General features: G+C 29.3%; 3 protein-coding genes across 3 annotated transcripts; 2 read left to right on the plus strand and 1 right to left on the minus strand.

The window, feature by feature from the left end:
* Positions 1 to 572: 572 nt before the first annotated feature.
* LOC130975305 (uncharacterized GPI-anchored protein At4g28100-like) lies at positions 573 to 1,311 on the minus strand. The gene is made up of 2 exons (XM_057900121.1): positions 685 to 1,311; positions 573 to 593 (listed from the first exon to the last, which is right to left on the minus strand). The coding sequence occupies exons 1-2, from the start codon at positions 1,309 to 1,311 to the stop codon at positions 573 to 575; spliced, it is 648 nt and encodes a 215-aa protein (XP_057756104.1).
* A 3,173-nt stretch (positions 1,312 to 4,484) lies between these two features.
* On the plus strand, positions 4,485 to 13,187 carry LOC130975316 (putative disease resistance RPP13-like protein 1). Its single transcript, XM_057900129.1, has 3 exons — positions 4,485 to 4,845; positions 11,438 to 13,091; positions 13,168 to 13,187. Exons 1-3 carry the CDS (start codon positions 4,522 to 4,524, stop codon positions 13,185 to 13,187), a joined length of 1,998 nt encoding a protein of 665 aa, XP_057756112.1. The 5' UTR covers positions 4,485 to 4,521.
* Positions 13,188 to 13,198: 11 nt separating this feature from the next.
* On the plus strand, positions 13,199 to 14,848 carry LOC130975323 (putative disease resistance protein RGA1). The gene has a single exon (XM_057900134.1). It carries the CDS (start codon positions 13,199 to 13,201, stop codon positions 14,846 to 14,848), a length of 1,650 nt encoding a protein of 549 aa, XP_057756117.1.
* The last annotated feature ends 5,099 nt before the right edge of the window (positions 14,849 to 19,947 follow it).

Consider the following 19,947-nt stretch of genomic DNA (forward strand, 5'->3'; position numbering starts at 1 on the left):
AATTCATCCTTTATACCTCCCAATAACACTTGTAAACCAAGCATCAGATACTCTTTCTCTGTCTCATGTTGCACAAGGCTATTATTGTTTTCATTGGAGCTGCTTATATCACCGTTGATTTTGGGAATGTTATGCTTTTGATTCATAGCTTCTCTTCTTCCTTCTGACTGAGCCACCTGCTCTACAATAAAGTGTAGCAAACTAGTCTTCCCATCAATGCTTTTCACATCAGGAAGCTTCCTAAGAGCACTTAGGTTGAAACCTTGTGCATAGGGGAGAAGTTTCGGCATTCATCTGGTTTCCAGCTTTGAGAATTGCCTCAAGAAACTTTAGTAATAGGCCACTAGCCCTCATCTCCTTGCAACCCTTTTCAAGAACTTTGGCTTCAATTGGTTCTTATGACTTCCATGAAGCGCACAAGCTCCAAAGGTGCGTGAAGGATGGTGACATTGCAAGATAACTTAGAGAGCAACCAAACTCTCAAACAGAAAGATAAAATAAACACAACTTTACTAAATCACCAAATCATGAAGAAGATCAACATCAATAAAATGAACTCAAATTCATCATATTCAACAAAGATCCATCAAATTCTAAGTCAAAATAACGAATCAAACAACCCCAAATCAAAACAAAAACTTCTTTTTTTTATCTATTTTGGGAAAAGATTAATAGAAAACTGACCCTATAGAGTGTGTTCAAGCACTTGGAGCAGCCACCAAAACCAGGGAAACCATTGACATTGTTGGTTCTACTGATGCAATTCTTCTCTAACCTTCTCACAGTTTTATCCCCAACAAGTTCACCATTTTCATTAACTGAAAATGCATCTGGCCAACTCAGAGGGTGAAGCCTTATCCCACAGAAGCAGAACACAACATCACATGTCTCATTGGGTCTTTTCAGCTGAATCCCTCTCACTTTCAGTGTATTCTCTAAGTCATTCACATATGTTTCTGAGTCATCTGGTAACAATGGCATCTCATATGACAATGATGATGTGTGGGTATGGCTATGGGTTAATGCAGTGGAAGAATATGCAGAGTATAACCATGATGCAAGAACAGGGCAGCATCGTGTGCGGTGGAGCTCCATGTCAGAACCACCACCACCACTGCCTCCACAAGCATTCTTTATACCGTCAAAGAGTTCATCTGAGAGTGTCAAGGGGCAACCTTTGACATCAGATTGTTTAGGAAATGCAGAGATGGTTGCTGTTGATGGATGAGATGGGCCTGGACCTGGGCTTTTGTTTGGGAGGATGGGCTTAAGGGTTTGAAGGGTTGTTGTTGATGATGAGTCATTGCACATGCAGCAATGGAAGAAGAAGATGATAATGCAGAAGAGGAAAAGGGTTAGTGGTAGTGGAGCTGACATGGTGTTTGATGAAATGTTTATGAGAGAAAAAGAAAGAAAGGGTATAATTGTCCACTAAAATTTCGTCCCAATCCACCTCACCAACTGTAACGGCCACGTCATTCATTGCCCCTCCATGTCAGCTGGTTCCGTTGTCGTTTTTGGCCCAAAACGGACGGAAGGGTATAATTGTCTTCCGTTTTAAAACATGGGGATCGAAATGTATTTTTCAATCTTGAGGGACGAAAATGTTCCTGTTTTAAAAGGCCAAGGACCTATTTATCTTTTAGTCTTAATTTTTTATAACTTCAAGCCTTCAAACTAATTCTTGTCATCTTTCTTCTTTTTCTCCTTAATAATACTATTGATACTATTGCAATTTCATCCTTTGTTTGTTGTCCTTCGATATCGTTGTTGGTTATTATTCTAAATTCTAAATTAAATTAAAAAATCTAAATTTTAAACTCTCGAAAAATAAAAGTAAAAGAAAAAACAATTTTAATAATAAAAAAAGTGATATTCACTAAATTTAAAGTAAAGTTTCTGTACATTTTCTTAAAATTTACGGCATGAAATGCACAATAAAATAGACATACAGTCATACAATATCAATCATCCTATATATTTCTTGTTCATAACATAAATATATATGGAAATTAAATAAGGAGTAAAAACCATTATTAATCTGTTGAATGCTTCACATTAATAATGACCAATAGATTAAAGTTCAAGCAACTAAGTATATATATGGTTCTTTGAAAACATATTCACAATATAAAATGACAAAAAATAACAAAGCTAGCAAAGAAATGTAGAATAATGAAATACAGTAGTAATATGTATGAAGTAAATGAAAGGGCAAAATACTTATATAAACCAAAGACAACTTAATATTACATGAATTTTTTAAAACAAATAACGTTACGTGCATATCTTTTTTCTTAGTTTTATATAAATTAAATTCGAATTAATTGATGTGTAATTCGAATTCAAGTAATTCGATTTATATAAAATTATATATAAATAAAGACATGTATGTAACGTTATTTGTTTTGGAAGATTCATATAATATTAAATTACTTTTTATTTATATAAGTATTTTATCCTAAAAAAAAATTGTAGAATAAACTGGCATACCTAATTTGTTATGGCTCTAATGATTCCAATTCAAAGTGTGAATGATACGGCAACAACACAAGCTAATATTGAATATAGTTAAAATTTTGATTTAATTAATATTAAAATTATTATATTAGATTCGATTTGATCTGTTCTATACATTTATGAATTAGATATTAGATATATTTGTAAAACATAAAAATATTTTAAAAAGTTTACTTTTATTAAAAAATATCAATAATTTTTTTTTTTTTAAATATATTTATTTTTAAAATATTATTAAATATATTTTTTTTAAATAATAAAAAAAATACAATGATAATCATTAATTAAAATTAATCATAAAAAAATATTTATTTATTTAGTTTTATGAATTTGTAGATATGCAAATACTTACATAAAATTTATAATTAGATTCTATTTATATGCAGATCAAATCTAATTTTATTAGTGTGCGGATCAAATTTATCAATATACAAATCAAATCCGATCTATAAATGCTTCTAACAATATGTTAATGCCAAGAATGCAAATAAACCACCACTCAGGTACTTGTTTATAGTATTTCCTCATGAGCTTAGTATGTATATCTATCTTCTTCTCTTGAAAGGCAGACTTACTTAGCTGCAATATTTCCCTGCGTCAATTATAATACACATCTTTATTTAAGTGAAGCAATTTAATAGCTCACAAAATTTAACAATTTTGCCTCTAAAAGGTTAAATGTAGACATACTTAATTATTAAAAGAGGTAAAAGACTTTTGTTTCAACAATTCTGTTCCTAAATTATTAAACATACATATATCAGTCTGAAGTATTGTTTAGTTTTAATACTCTCTCTCTCTCTCTCTCTCTATATATATATATATATATATATATATGTTTAATTTTAATATTTCATTTATTAAAAGACAAAATTAAACCTCTTGAGAACTAAAAGGTATATATACCTTAATTTTTTAAAGAAATAAAATATTGAGACTAAAATGTTTCAAGGAGTAAAGTATTTATATTTAATACTTTATTGACTGAAGTGTTAAAACAAAATCTTTCTACGGACTAATGTATATGTATTTAATTATTTATTCAAGAACTAAAATATGATTAGAACAGAAATATTTTTACGTAAAAAAATTGTTTTGAAAAAGCTATAAATTATAATTTTTTAAAAGATATTTTTATTTTTTATTATTAAAAATTTGTTAAATATACTGAAAAATAATTTTTTTATTAAAAAATATAAATTTTGACGGTTTAAAGACGCTCAAACAAATTTTAATTCTACTTCGATAATTTAACACGTGAATTTCACGCATGACAAAAAAACCAGTAATAGGACATTGTACAGCAGCAAAGTATTCAATGAGATGTCAATAGCCTCAGGAAATGGATCATCTTCAGTTTTTTTAACATTTGAGAAAATGCAGTGTGATTTTTTACCGTTAACTTTATAAGTGGGGCCTAAATTAAATATAAAAAAGAAAGCATTGAAGGGTGAGAGATCACAATTGACACCATCCAATTTTTTTTTTACTGGAGAGGATCCACTCCCGATGGTTTAGAGAGTATTAGAGATATGATTATTAGTATTACATTGTCTTGTCAGGTTATGCTTTTGAAATGAGTGATTTCAAGACATGGTATTAGAGTTCTAGATCTGAAAGGTTAAGAATTCAAACCTTGATGAACCCTAGCACTCCTCTATGCAAAATATAAGACAGTTTTACCGGGGACTTGTAAGTAATTTTCTTCACCACCTCTCATCAATGAGGTTTACCAACCCAACCTCATTGATCTGAATACTTTGCCTATATAGTACTGACTTACCGGTTGAGGGGTTCCACGTACTTCCTGATTTCCATGCTCAGAGCTGAATCAATAACCATGGTTACTTTTTATTGAATACAGCTCATAATGTAACCATAGTTTAGTAGTTGACGGATGACCATAAAGACCAAAAAGAAAGCACAGTAGTCTTGTATTGCATTATTGGCTCCTCTATCTTCTAGTTCGAGTTGAATCGAAGCAAAGCTAAGGAAAGAGAAATGGCTACTGTAGTGGGTGAAGCGTTGCTCTCAGCCGTTGTGGAAGCGTTGGCTAGAAAGATCTCCACTACTGAGATACGGGAGTTGTATCGGAGCAAGAATCTTGATGAATCGCTGCTTGAGAAGCTGAGACCGACGCTGCTAAGCCTTCAAGCTTTTCTGTGTGATGCTGAGGAGAAGCAGATCAGCAACGCTGCTGCGAAGAGATGGCTTGATGATCTCACTCAAGCTCTCTTTGACGCCGATGACTTGATCGATGACATCGCCACCGAAGCTCTCCGTCGCAAAGTGGAAGCCCGCTATCATCAAAGTGTCGCTGCTAAGGTAACACTTATATCATAAAAACAAAAGAGATTCATTCAATATAATTACGATACAACTTGCTAGAGAGGGTATTCTTTAAACTATCTTTTAGCTAATTTTTTATTATATTAATTTTAAAAAAATTAAAACAAACATATTTAAACAGATTTAATATTGTTTTTTTAAAATTCAGAAATTTAATTTTAAATATCCAATTTTATTTTTAACACTTAAACACTAATATGTTAAAAAAAAAATCTTAAAATCCTAAAACATATTTCAATTCTAAAACAACAAAACACATTAGCAGAATCTTGGGCTTACTCCTCTACACTGCTTCCTTCTCCGCACGGTGCTCATCATCCTTGTCGCTGTTACCTCTTCTGCGCCGCCTTCCTACTCATCGTCACGCTTCTCCTCCATGCTGCGCTCATCCTAGTCGCCGCAGTCTTCCTCCGCGCGACGCTACTCCTCCATAAAAAGTTCAATCTTTCCAAAGTCTATATTTTTTATTAATAAAAAAAATAAAAAAGAGAATATTAAACACTATAATAACCTAGAGAATGAGTTTATTTGGATGAATTTTGAAGATAATATATTTTGTTGAGTTATTTTTTTAAAATATCTCATAAAAAAAATAAAAGTAATTTTATATTTGAATATTTTATATAAAATTTTTTTTATTAATTAATTATGTTTGAATATAATAATATAAAAATATTTATTTATTTATTATATAAAAAATATGTATTTTAAAAAAAATATTTTAAAAACATAAATTATAACTTCTCAAAAAATATATATATTTTTTAATTTTTGTAGTGTTTTTATTTTTTATTTTTATTATTAAAAATTTATCAAATACGATAAAAAATAAAAAATATTTTTTATTAAAAAAATATATTTTTTATCAACTTAATAACATTCAAACAAACACAGTACAAAGGAGGTAACAAATTCTAAATCAAACAGAATAGTAAAAAAAAATTATTAATACAGACACATCCAAATTCGCGAGACGCATTTCCGACTCAAAAGAAGCGACAACGAGAAAGAGCGTAGAGGAGGAGCGCGGCGCGGAGAAAGAGCACGGCGCGGGGACGACGAGGATGATGAGGCAACGCGGAGGAGGAAGCAGCAATGGGGATGATGAGCGCAAAGCCGAGGAGGAAGCAACAACAGAGATAATGAGCGACATGGAGGAGGAAGCGACGACGATGAGGAGTTCGAAGACGAAGATTCCTCTTGTTTTGTTGTTTTAGCCTTTTAGGATTGTCATGTGTCTTAGAGATTTTAGGAGTTTTTTTTATGTGTAAATGTTTAAGAATTTAAAATAGATTTGGATATTTAAATTGAATTTCTAAATTTTACATATTATTTGAATTAAGAGAAGGAAAAGTCTAGGAGGCCAGCAATTTCTGTATTTTTTTGTCAGTATTTAACCATCAAAATAAAAGTGATAGATCTCCTATCATTAGATACTATTAGATGTAATTTCACACCATTAAGAATACTATTGATGGCCAATTGATGGTTACAAAATACCAAAATTGCTGGCCCCTAGCATTCCTCTTAAGAGAATATGAAAGGAGAGAAAATGTGAAAAAAAAATTGAAAATGTAAGTTTGTTGTTATTTGGATGAGAAAGAATAATTGAGTATAAGGAAAAAAAAAAGTGGGATCCACTAAAATTTTTTCTTCCCAAAGATAATATGAAAATGAAGGAAAAATGTATAAATAAAAATAAAATTATTAATTTATCCTTTGATTAATAAAAAAATGAAAGATCTAAGAGTATTAATATAATTTTTTTTTATTATAATTTTTTTTTATTTTTTTATCCAAAAAAAATTATCTCTATTTTTTTACTCATTTTTACTTTATCCAAACAAAATATTAGTCTTACTTAAATTATTTTTTGAATTTATATTTTAAATTTAAAAAATACTAAATCTATTTAGATTTGTTTGTTTTATTTTTTTAAAATTGATATAATAAAATGATAACTAAAGAAATAATTTAAAAGATACCTAATTACATTATTAATTTGCAGCTAATAATTAAATAATGTTAGGTAAAACTTTTTTCAGTCAATCTTTTTTTAAAGTATCTTAAATTTTTTATTTTAAATCTTATGTTATAAATTTAAACACTAAAGATAATTAATATTAATTTTTTAATTTTTTATACTTTTTCTGATAAATTATAATTTTCAATTTCTAAGTCTCAACTTAGAGCCTATATTCACCATTAAGTATTTATCAAAAACAAAAATAATAAATATATATAAAAAATTATTTAATAAATTATTTTATATATTATTTAATTTAAAGCACATAATAATTAAATTTTTTAATTTATTCTCAATATATTTTACTATAATAATATGGTTATTATTTCTTGGTGTACGCATAATTTATAAAAAGAATATGAGAATATAAGTATCTTAAAGTTACGACGGTTTTATCCTGATATTATAGATTATGATACAAAAGATTTACAAAAAAATTGTGGAAGATAAAAGTTTTCATTGGCTAAAGACGAGGGTCTTTATAGATAAAAAATAAATAATAAAATTTTTAGTTATTATTTTTATGTGAAAAAATTTAATTTTTTACTAATAATTAATTTTAACATTATTTATTATCTAAAACTTGAAAGAATTTAATATATATATTTTTACATTTGATTAGATATTATTTTTGTTGAACAAATAAAAATAATATTATCTCTCTTCTTCCCTCTTTCTCTCTCTCTCTATATATATATATATTATAAGATATTAGTATAAAAAAATTATATTGATAATTAAAAAATTTACTCAAAATTAATTTTTTTGAAACAATTGAATCTTGATTTAAATTATTAATCACCACTAGGGCTGGAAGTGAGCCGAGCTGAGCCGAGCTAGACCAAGCTCAAGCTCGGCTCACAAAAATTGAGCTTGGCTCATGGCTTGACTCATTAATAATCGAGCCTATTTCTTAAGCTCAAGATTGGCTCACCAAAAGCTCACGAGCTGGCTCGAGCTCATGAGCTGGCTCAAATAATAGAAACATAAATACATAATATATAATTCTATATCAATAAATTATAACTTATATATTTTATAAAATATTTAAAAAGATCAATTTTATATATTGTTATCTATCATTAAATTATAAATTTTTTATTTATGTCCTACATCAAAATATATGTAAAAACTAAATATAAAATTTTAAATAATTAAGATCTTATATATAATTATATAGTACTATTTCATATGTATATATATAATATTAAAAGTATAGATTAAATGCATATATATATATAATCGAGTTAGCTCACGAGCTAATGAGCTGAGCTTATCAAAGCTCAAGCTCGGCTCATTTAAATTATGAGCTCAATTCCAAGCTCAAGCTCGGCTCACTAGCTCACGAGCTATTAACGAGTCGAGTTCAAGCTAACTCATGAGCTGACTTGACTCACTTCCAGCCCTAATCACCACATTAGTATTCTCTCCAAATTATAATTATATGTAATAAATATTTGAAGAAAGAGAAGTGACAATATATTAAAAAGATAAGCGGTGAAAATTTATAACTAAATAAAAAAGCTAAAAAAGTATGCATATAATAATAATATATTATTTTATGTGAATAATATTATGAGATTATTTTTTAGTTATATTTAATTATAAATTTAATGTATTTTTTAATTTTATGAATTTATTTAAATTATATTATTTTATTAATTTTATTTTTTTATAGAATAGAAAGGTAGAGAGAAAAAAAAGAGAAAGATAAAGAAGAAAAAAGAGAGTTTGTTAATTTTAAAAAAATTAATTTTATTTAATTGTAATAAAAATATATATTGTGACACATTTTAGTTTATCAAGTTAGTAATATAAAATATAAAATATAAATTATATATAGAATGGAAAGGATAAAAAGAGATACAAAAAGAGAGAGAGGTAAATAAGAGAATGGAAGGGAGGTTATTAATTTTAGAAATGAATATTTTAAATTTTAATTAGAGAGTGTTATGTGATATATTTTAGATTTTTGGTTGTTAAATTAGTAATATAATATAGTTATATTTTAATTTTAATTTTAATATTTTAATTTAATTTTAATGTATAATTAAAAAAATTATATTGTATATTTTGATTGTCAAATTTATAATTAGTCATTAATAATGATATATATAAAAAAATATAATGGGTGAAGGAATGAGAGATAGAAAAAAGGAAAGAAAGTGGAAGAAATAACTCTTTAATTTAAAAAAAAAATTTGTTTTTAATTATAATAAAAAAGTAAGATATAATACATATTGATAATAAAATTAGTAATATATAATAGAATATATAATAGATTACTAGTTAAAAATTAATATTATTTCTTAATTTTGGGAGTGTAGCCACTCCCTATTAGTTACATTCTTATATCTTCTTCTAGAACAAAAATCGATCATTTTATTTTTTTGTTAATTGATGTTATAAAATGTTATTTTTTATCATATATTTTCTAGTGAGACTAACAAAAATCATATAAAAAATATGTTGTAGAGTAAAAAATCATACTTCATAAAACAAATTAAAAAGAGTCATTCATTGTTTCTAAAACTACTCTCATATCTCATAACACAAACATTTAGGATATTTTGGAATTGAACAAATTAAGTTAGCACGTGAATTCTTGTTTTCCTAAACATGTCTATTTTTATTGGTTTTCGGTTGTGGTTGATTATTGTTACTCTATATTGGATAACTTACCTTTTAAGGATTTTATTTTGTGGTTGGATTGGTAAACTACTAAATATGGATAAAAGTAAGAATAAAGACTCAACTCGATTTTTCTCCCCCAAAAAAAAAAAGACGTTTCGATTTTTAATCTTTTTATTTTAGGATAATACGATTATTTTGTGAAAATTTTATTCGTAAACTTGTGGGAGTTTAAAATTTTTACAAATTTTTTTTAATAATATAACCAATCATGACTATTACTACCATCATTTTTTTGGTCTTTATCGTTATCACTTCTATCTTTACTATTTCTATTGTGTAACTATACTTTATCATCATCGTTATCTCTTCTACTGTTATCATCACTAATACAAATATCATTAACATTAATGTTATCTTATTTCATTTTTTATTCGATGTCATTTTTTTCCATTTAAAAAGTCTTTGTATTGTAATTATTTTTTTTCTGTGTTATCATTTTTAGTGATGGTCTTTTTCTATTTAACCATCACCCTAATTTTTTTTTTAAAAAAAATAAACTTATTAATAATTTATGAAAATTTAAAATTTTTACAAATTACAATAAATTTTTCATAAACTAATTTTTCGTTACTATTAAATGAATTTTTTAATAGAAGAGTCGTATTATCTTAAAATAAAAAATATTATTCTAAAATAAAAAGTTAAAGATCCAAATATCCTTAGCCGGATTGAATCTTTTCTTGTATAACATCGATGAGATGAGATCAATTCAACCTAAAGAATTGAATACTATAACGGTTGTGCAAAACTCTTTTATCCACGCCAAATTTCAAAAATGTTGTTTATGATACCAAAAGAAATTTCTCACCTTTTTTTCTTTTAAAGTCTTGTAAACAAATGTCTCATTCAAATACAACAATAAAATATTTTAATTATATTTACAATTTAATTTTAGAATTTAATTTTATATATTAATAATAAAAAACATTTTACATATTAGTCTAATATTCAAATTATATTTATTTTTAAATAATTATTTATACAATTAATATAAAAAATAATTATTTTAATTGACATAATATATATAATAGTATTTTACATTAAATCGTGCCTTAAAATTAAACTCTTATATTTGTATAAAAAAAATCAGGGGAATATATAGATAATGTCACCATCAAATTGATAAAACTCTCTCTTCTTATTTACACTTCAAAAATACTATTTGTACACCAAAATTAGCCACTAATGTATTTATGTATAAATACATGTGTGGCTTAATTTATTTTCAATATGTATTTGTATTCCAGCATATATTTTATTTTATATTGGTGGTTGACTTTGGTAGTTAATTTTAGTGTACACGTAGCATAACTCTTTCCACTCTCATATCTTATCCAAAATTATCCTCAACTCTTATTTTCTTAATTAAATATATGAAAAAAAAGAAATAACTAATGGTTAAAAAGTTTAAGAACTAATCAAATCAAAATAAAACCTTTTTTTCTTTTTCTATGTCTGTGATAAGATTGCTACATACACATCGCTAAAGAAAACTATATATCAAAATCTAGTGTCATAAATCTAGTGTCATAAGCATAATGTATCTAGTTTTCATGTTATTTAGATATTAGTTCTTCCATTGAATTTGTTTATCAAGGATTATAGCGACTAAATGAGTTATTTATTGGAAAGTTAAAGAAGCAAGTGTAGAGCTTAGGAAAGTAAATATTCGAGTTTTTACTGTGATGATGAGAAATTGTATTTGTACCACTCTTTAATATATCATTAGTGTACACTTCACTTATTTAATCTTATTTAAAAGATACTTTTTATGTTTACATTCTCTCACTGTATATCAATTCTTTTAAATGCAAAGGAATTCGATAATCATGTTTTTGTGCAACTTAGGCGCGGAAGGTCCTCTCCTCTCCTTTCAAGTGGCCTTACCGAAAGATTAATTCTAAGATGCAGAAATTGTTTGAAAGATTAAAGCACTTTGAAGAGGCAGCACACAACCTTCCATTGGAAAAAGGTGTCTCTGGCAATGTTTGGCGTGCAACACCTACAAATTCTGCTATTGATGATTCTGCTATTTGTGGAAGAGATGATGAAAAACAGAATCTGAAAGAGTATTTACTGTCAGAAGACGCTGTTACTGATGGTTGCAGTAAAATAGGAGTGCTTGCCATTGTTGGCATGGGAGGAGTTGGAAAAACAACCCTTGCTAAACTCCTATACAATGATGCTCAAGTTAAAGATAAGTTTGATGTGAAAGCATGGGCATCTGTTTCCAAAGATTTTGATGTTTTCAAGCTGGCAAAATCTCTTCTTGAATCTATCACATCTGCAGCAACAAATTTGGATAACTTCGATGCTTTGCGAGCAGAATTGCAAAAGAACTTGTCTGGTAAAAGATTCCTGCTTGTGTTGGATGATATATGGAATGCAGGATATGTTGATTGGACCAATTTGATGCTCATTTTAAATGTTGGGCAAATGGGGAGCAAAATCATTGTTACAACACGACATCAAGATGTTGTGGATATTGTAAAAGCTATGCGGACCTGCCGTCTGGAACCATTGGCCAATGAAGATTGTTGGAGTTTACTTTCCAAACATGCATTTGGAGCACACAAATGCAATGAACTGTCATCCAACCTTGAAGAAATTGGTAGAAAAATTGCCGAAAAGTGTGGTGGCTTGCCATTAGCTGCGGTTGCATTGGGGGGTCTTCTTGGCACAAAGTTATCAAGCGAGGACTGGACTAAGGTGTTAAACAGCAACATTTGGCATCTTACAGTGAAAGACGTGCAACCAGCTCTTCTATTGAGCTATCATTTCCTCCCAGCTTCTTTGAAACAATGCTTTGCTTATTGTGCAATTTTCTCAAAAAACTCGAAGCTGCAAAAAGAGGCGTTAGTTGAGCTATGGATGGCGCAAGGCTTTGTCAATGTGTCCCAAAATGAGAAGAGCATTGAAGAAGTAGGCGGTGAATACTTTGATGAACTAGTAGCAAGGTCTTTGATACGACGTTCTGCGGATGGGGAACACTTTGAAATGCATGACCTCATCAAGGATTTGGCAACAATGGTTTCTTCCCCATATTGTAAGAGGCATGACAATGAAATGCAACTTGGAAATCTAACTGAAATTCGTCATTTATCTTATGATAAAAGTATGTTTAACCATTTTGGCGAACTTGATTCCCTTCATGGATTGAAAGGCTTACGTACACTCGTAGCATTACCATTATCATTTGATAACCCGAATTGGAGCCATTACCTAGCGAATGGGGTATTGCATGAGCTGTTACTAGCATTGAAACAATTGCGGGTGTTATCTTTGTCAAACTACTGTAATGTCACTGATTTGCCGAATTCTATTGGCGATTTAAAGCATTTGCGATACCTAGATCTATCTTGCACTCAAATTGAAAGGTTGCCTCCTGCAATATGCAAGCTCTACAATCTACAGACCTTGTTGTTGTCTAATTGTAGAGGTCTTACTGAGTTGCCTGAGGGGATGGGAAAATTGGTGAATCTACGCCGCCTTGATATTGATGGTACTAAATTGCAGGAGATGCCCGCAGAAATAGCCAAACTAGAAAATCTGCAAAGTCTGAGTTGTTTTATTGTCAGCAAACAACAAAGCGGACTGAAGCTTGCAGAAATGAGAAAATTTGCCCATTTACAAGGTAAACTCTGCATCTCAAAACTAGAAAATGTTATTGATCCGTCTGATGCTTGTCAAGCCAATTTGAAGGAGAAAAAGCAAATTGAGGAGTTATCATTGGAATGGAGTCATTCCATTTTGGAAGACTCCCATCAAGTTGTACTACTTGAACATCTGCAGCCCTCAACAAATTTGAAGAAATTGACTGTTAAATGCTATGGTGGAACTTGTTTCCCAAATTGGTTGGGTGATTCCTCATTTGGCAACATAGTGAGATTGTGGATTCATGATTGTCGTCATTGTTCTTTACTGCCGCCTCTTGGACGACTACATAGTCTAAAAGAACTATTCATTTCAGGTATGAGATCAGTGAAGACTATTGGGTTTGAATTTTATGGAAGTAATTCCCCTTCATTCCAACCGTTTCCCTCCTTGGAGACTTTGATATTTGTGTGGATGGAAGAGTGGGAGGAATGGAACATGATAGATGGTATAACTACCGAGTTTCCCCGTCTATCAAAGCTACATCTGGTTAGCTGTCCGAAGCTGAAAGGAAATTTACCCACCAATCTTCCTTGCTTAATTGAACTATTTGTACAGGACTGTTGTCTACTTGAATCAGAGTTTTCAGGAGAAGTGGATAACGGAAACATAATGAGACCATTGAATGTATTCAATTTTAACTCTCTTCAACAATTATCTCTCCATCGAATTCCTTCTCTGACGTCCTTCCCGAGCAATGGTCTACCCAAAGCGTTAAAGTCACTTTGTCTCCAAGAGTGTGAGAACCTTGAATTCCCAAGTCATGAGTTCCTTCATGGTTGCAAGGCACTTGAGTATCTGGACATAAGGAGAAGCTGTTGCTCGCTGACGTCATTTCCCTTAGGTTCTCTCCCTGTGCTCAAGCGTCTTTGGCTTCTTAACTGTAAAAAATTGAAATCAATTTCAATTTTGGAAGAAGAAGCAGCACGCCAGTCTCTCATATTTCTTGAAGATCTCCAAGTATATGAGTGTCCTGAACTGGAGTCGATTTCCCTACTCGATTTTTCCCTTCCTAACCTGAGTTCATTTCAGGTAGAGAGATGCGACAAGATTAATTCATTACCAGAAACAATTAGTAATCTCACTGGCCTCCAAACATTATGTATTAGTCAGCTTCCGAGTTTGGAATCCATTGGAGAAGAAGGTTTGCCTATCAATTTAAGGACACTAGCTGTGGGCAAGGAAGGGGTTTACAGCAATACAGATATCACCAAGTGGGGCTTGGACCGACTCACTTCTCTTTCAATCTTGAGTATTCAAGGTGACTATCTGGTTAAGAAGCTGATGGAAATACAAGTGCCCCTGTTGCCCAATTCTCTTCAGAACCTAATCATATGGAGTGCACGTGAAATACAACATTTGGATGGGAAGTGGCTTCAGCATCTCACCTCTCTCAAAAGCCTTCATTTTGATAAGTGTGACAAGTTGAACTCATTGCCAAAAGAAGGGTTGCCTTCCTCAATTTCATATCTAAGAATGAGAAGATGCCCAATGTTGAAAGAAAGTTGCCAGAGAAACAGAGGGGAAGAGTGGCCTAAGATTGCTCACATCTCATGCATAATTTATGAATATAAATTCTCAACCCATTATTTATGGTCACAATGATCAAATACACATATTATGCCTTCTTCCACAATAACCATTTAGATGAATTTTATGATCTTCTCAGCATGTTGTATGAGTTTGTTAGCATGGCTTATTTCTCTTCGTTGTTTTACATCATTCACGCACACCTGAGTTTATGCCTCCTGAAGTATATGAAGAGGGTTATAATGAATCGGTTGACATATACTCTTTTGGAATGTGCATCTTGGAGATTCTCACCTCTGAATATCCTTATAGTGAATGCAACCATCTTGCTCAAATTTACAAGAAAGTTATCTTTGTACGAAGCTGATGGAAACATATCTATTAATTGTATTGTTATATTCTGTTACTAGATTCTATATATTACCAGCTAATTAAGTCTTGTATAAATGTGATTTTGTATTTGTAGCTTAGTTGGAAACATTTTAGAGCAAAGCAGTTTCATCTAATTCCAATTTAATGAATAAAAACTATTAGTTGTGTATATAATATTGGATAGCTAGAGGCACATTTTTAATTTGATGAGGATGAGATTGGTTTCATGTTCAATAACTCTATGAAGTTTCTGTTATATCATTCTCTTGTAATTTTCAATTGGCGCAAAATTCAGAATCTGTTATATCATTTTGGATCGTAAAGGAAGTGCCACTCTGAGCTGAATTGCTAGTTTAACACAATAAAATTTCTTTACATTCTTAATATTTAGAAGGAAAAAAAAGTACACTTTTCAAATATTTGCATTACGGTGTTAAACAAAATTTTTCATATATGTCAACAGACGTGGTTATATGTACGACCTTTTTTGTCTCTTTATTGGATTTTTTTAGTATTAAAAGTATTTGATAAGAAAAGAAAAAATGAAATATGTATCTTTTATTATTTAAAAAAAATTAATACAACAAATTAGTTTCTAGCAATTTTTACTTTAAATAGATTAGTCTCCAGAAAAAAATTGACAAATTCAAAACCATTTAGGATATTAAACAAATCTATTCTATCTATTCTATTATATAAAAATCGGATGTCTGCACTTAATGATGGAGCTGATGTGGCATGTTCCGGAGAGTGTTTCCTGATTTAATTATTTTAACTCATTCAATACAATTTATTACCATGACTTAATTATATCAGCTAATTGATTTGATTAGATAATTAATATAATTCATTATAATTAATATAATTCATATTATTTATTATAATTTATATTGCTTAATTAATTATACTATATTAATTATAATTCGTTATATTAGTAATTAAATTAGTCTTTTCATTTATAAAATTTAAAATAAAATAATACATTAATTTATAATACGTTAATTTGTTATTTATTCTAAATAATTTTGCTTATATACTACATATGAATTAATATTAATTTATAATAATACATTAATTTATAATCCAACTAATTCTACTGTTTTGACTTAAAAACAAAAATAAAAGCCCAACGGCTTAACATTAATTTATAATCCAACAAATTGTGCTATTTTGACTTTTAATAAAAAAATGAAAGCCCAACGGCTTAAGCCCATAACCCGTAACCCATTTTCCCTCCCACACTTGACACTCCTTGCTTCTCCTTTTTGGAACTAACTTGAAATTCTGATATTGTTTATATACTACATATGAATTAACTTATAATCCAACTAATTGGATCGGACCGGTATCCATCCGGTTTGCCTAATGCGACGTCGTTTCGAGGGGTGAAAGGAATAACGCGTTACTGCTTCTTGGTCTCCTCTTCTTTTGCGACTTTCATTCTTTCCTTCATTCAAAGAAAAACAAAAAGAAAAAACCATAGCTAGCCTCCATCGCCGTCGAACGGAGTGACGGTTGCCGCCGTCTGTGGCTGTCCGATAAGTCTCTTTGTACTCTCGGTATTTTTCAAGTCAAATCCCCTGTTCGATGTTTTCTTCCTCACTCGGTGCCCATTCTCCGTCGGATTCTTTCTACTCGCGGTCGTCTTGTCGCCGTCGTCTCGGTATCATTGTCTCGAAGGTCAGTGGCTTTGGTGTGCACCTGTTCTTTGATTTTTATTTTATTCTCTGAATCTCTGTTCTGAAATCAACAAATTATTGAATGATTATAGGATTTTGTGTTTTGTTGAAATCGTTGAACGATTATTTGATTTTTGGGTTCTGACTGCTTTGTGTTTTTGTTAAATTTGTATATGATTATTTGATTATTCAGGGTTGTGTGTTTGTGTTTTAGATTACACATAAAAAAACCAATTACTTGGAACACTTGCACACAAACATGTCCAGTCCTAGCAGCAGCTTCCCAATGGATCCTTCGTTGGGTCCTTTCCCTGGTCTCAGAACCTTAGTTGTAATCATGGTAAGTCTCTAAACTAATTCATTAATATATGTAATTTAAAACCCTAATCCCAAATTGCATACGACCCATATATAATTAATTTTATCATACAATTTATCCTATTTTTAATACCTCTTTTCACGTAATTTTTTGTATTTTGTCTAAATCTTTTATATATATATATATATATATATATATATATATATATATATATATATATATATATATATATTAATTTGTCTTATGTTGCAATATTTTTTTTTTGGAGTCAATAAAAATCAATGCCTCAAATTTTAATTTATGAAAAATATGATACTATGCTCTCAACACAATCTTTGGTCATATTGAAGGTACTGTTAACAAACTTTTTGGAAATTATATCAGATTAGGAAACAAAAAATTAGTGCTATATATCAAATTTAATTCTCATACCTCCTTTATTCTGTACCTCTTGAAATGTCAATACTTATGATATAGAATAATTTGACAACATACAAAAATAAAACAATTTCATACCTTTTCTGATTTACAGTACCTAATTAGTTTATGTAAATATGGTGATTTTCTCTTCAGCATATATTACTTCTTATTTTGATTTTTCAAAATTAAACTCAATGGAACACAATAAATATTGACCGTTAATTTTTATCCTAATTTTCATAATTATTTTATTGATATTATTCAGATTCTTTAATTCTGAATAGTCCAAAAACTTTCCCTTTTTTTTAGTTGGATTTTTTATCCTAATTTTCATAATTATTTTATTGATATTATTCAGATTCTTTAATTCTGAATATTCCAAAAACTTTTCCTTTTTTAGTTGGATTTTAATAGAAACGTAAAGATTCTTGCAATCCTTGTCAATACTGGGGCTGAACAGTGCTGTGACTCTCTATAAGTATAGCATAGGTGATCACCACACTTACTCTTACTCTATACAGAAATTCATAATATTTGAGTAATTTTGTGGTGACAGGTAGCAATGGCAGCTAGGTGAGTTCATATTCCATGTGGATTGTTTCACAATAAATTTTTTTAATCTTTCACTAAATATGAGGTCCTTGATTTTTAGGTATGATCTCATCAAGTGTATCAATGCTAGTGCAGTGCATAAGGTGTGGAAGCTCAAAGTACGTGTCATTAGACTTTGGATCGTTTCTCAATTTGCAAAATCTGGAATGAAGGCACCTATTGAGATGGTTGTCCTTGATGAAGAGGTAAAATTTTCTCTTTGCATTTCAGATTTATTTTGGTAATGTTTGAGCAATAAACCTCATTTATCTATGACTCTATAAAATTAATACATTTAGGGGGATACAATTCAATGCACTGTAAAAGACATATTTGTTCCTATGTTCGAGGGCTTACTCGCTAAGGGCAATGTGTATGTGGTCACTAATTTTGGAGTTGCTTTGAATACCATCAAGTTCAAGCCTACTCGACACGAATTTAGAATCCACTTCAAGAGGAATACGATTGTGCGTCCGGTACAAGATTCTTCATTTTCATTGAACGGATTCAATTTTATTCCGTTCAAAACAATTCAATCAGAGTCTAAAAAAGATGGTTATTTAGTTGATAAGTACTTTGTTAGATTAATCTATAATGTATGTGTTGTTTAATTTTTTTAGGTCTAATTTTTTAATCCTATATTGTTTTGCACTATTTGCTGTCTTTTTTATTATGAGCATATAATGGACAGATATGGATTCAATTGATGGTTGTTGCTATTCCTCTCAAGTCTCAAGTATTATCGATTCATAATTTTCGTGAAATTTATTTAAGTAAAATTTGCTTCTCTTTTTATCTTTTAACCAAATATACACCCCAAGAGCTTATAGAGTCTAACCCATAAGAAATTAGTTATTACCCATGGAAAAGAGTTAGGCTTTATTTTAGGTTTTTACCGTAAATTTTAGCTTTGTATCCTTTGAATTAATTGAAAATTTTTACATAATATAATATAATATATTATGATGGAGCATGTCTTATTTTTTAAATTTGATGCATTAAGAAATTATATTAAGGAAGAATTTTTTTATTATTCCCTACCTGTAACAATTATTCCCTTAATATAATTTTATATTAAGAAATAATATAATTTTCTAACTCAGTTAAATATTGTTTCATTTAAATTTTGTTTAATAAAAAAATTTATATAATTTTCTGTATTATTCTTATAATGTCCTATAAGGATTAAATAATACTTTAAAAATTAATGTGTCTTATTTTTATTTATATTTTGTATTAAAAAATTTCATTAAGGTAATATAACTTTTTTAGGCAAAATAATTTATCAATCTGATTTTATTACATAATGTCTATATTTAATGTATGTCATTTGAATTGGCTGATGCGTCATTTTTTGTTATAGGTATAGGACTAAAAAAATTGTATTATTTAGTTAAATTTTTCTTCAATTTGTTATTGACTTTGTTTTCTATTAGTATGCGTTTTATTTTAACACATCTAAATACAGATTTCATATATATATAGTAACTAAAGAATTAGTACCCTTAAAGGTATCGTTGGTAAGGAGTACTAATCTATTTATTTTTTATTTTTTCACGAACTTTGATTTCTAGGCCCTAACTATTTATTAACAGTCTTTTATATTTTTATTTTTAAGAAAATTAAAAAAATCTGATTTCAACATGGATGAAACTTTGGAAAAAAATGTGTCATTTTTTGAGTTATATCTGAGTAGATAGAGTTTTGTTAATGGAAAGATTGGTGCCTTTATTTTGTAGATGTGATAGGTCAGCTTGTCTCTAAGGGTAATTTGGTCGAATTCACCTGGGACG

This window comes from Arachis stenosperma, chromosome 1 (genome assembly GCF_014773155.1).
Source record: "Arachis stenosperma cultivar V10309 chromosome 1, arast.V10309.gnm1.PFL2, whole genome shotgun sequence".
Lineage (NCBI taxonomy): Eukaryota > Viridiplantae > Streptophyta > Magnoliopsida > Fabales > Fabaceae > Arachis > Arachis stenosperma.

What these genes read in the sequence shown, in the direction of transcription:
- LOC130975323 (XM_057900134.1), top strand. Translation starts at nt 13,199, where the DNA reads ATGAGAAAATTTGCCCATTTACAAGGTAAACTCTGCATCTCAAAACTA.
- LOC130975316 (XM_057900129.1), top strand. Translation starts at nt 4,522, where the DNA reads ATGGCTACTGTAGTGGGTGAAGCGTTGCTCTCAGCCGTTGTGGAAGCG. An exon ending in ATCAAAGTGTCGCTGCTAAG is followed by an intron (nt 4,846 to 11,437) that starts GTAACACTTATA and finishes TGTGCAACTTAG; the next exon opens with GCGCGGAAGGTCCTCTCCTC. An exon ending in ACGCCGCCTTGATATTGATG is followed by an intron (nt 13,092 to 13,167) that starts GTACTAAATTGC and finishes TTTTATTGTCAG; the next exon opens with CAAACAACAAAGCGGACTGA.
- LOC130975305 (XM_057900121.1), bottom strand. Translation starts at nt 1,311, where the DNA reads ATGTGCAATGACTCATCATCAACAACAACCCTTCAAACCCTTAAGCCC. An exon ending in GCTTGAACACACTCTATAGG is followed by an intron (nt 594 to 684) that starts GTCAGTTTTCTA and finishes ATTTTGACTTAG; the next exon opens with AATTTGATGGATCTTTGTTG.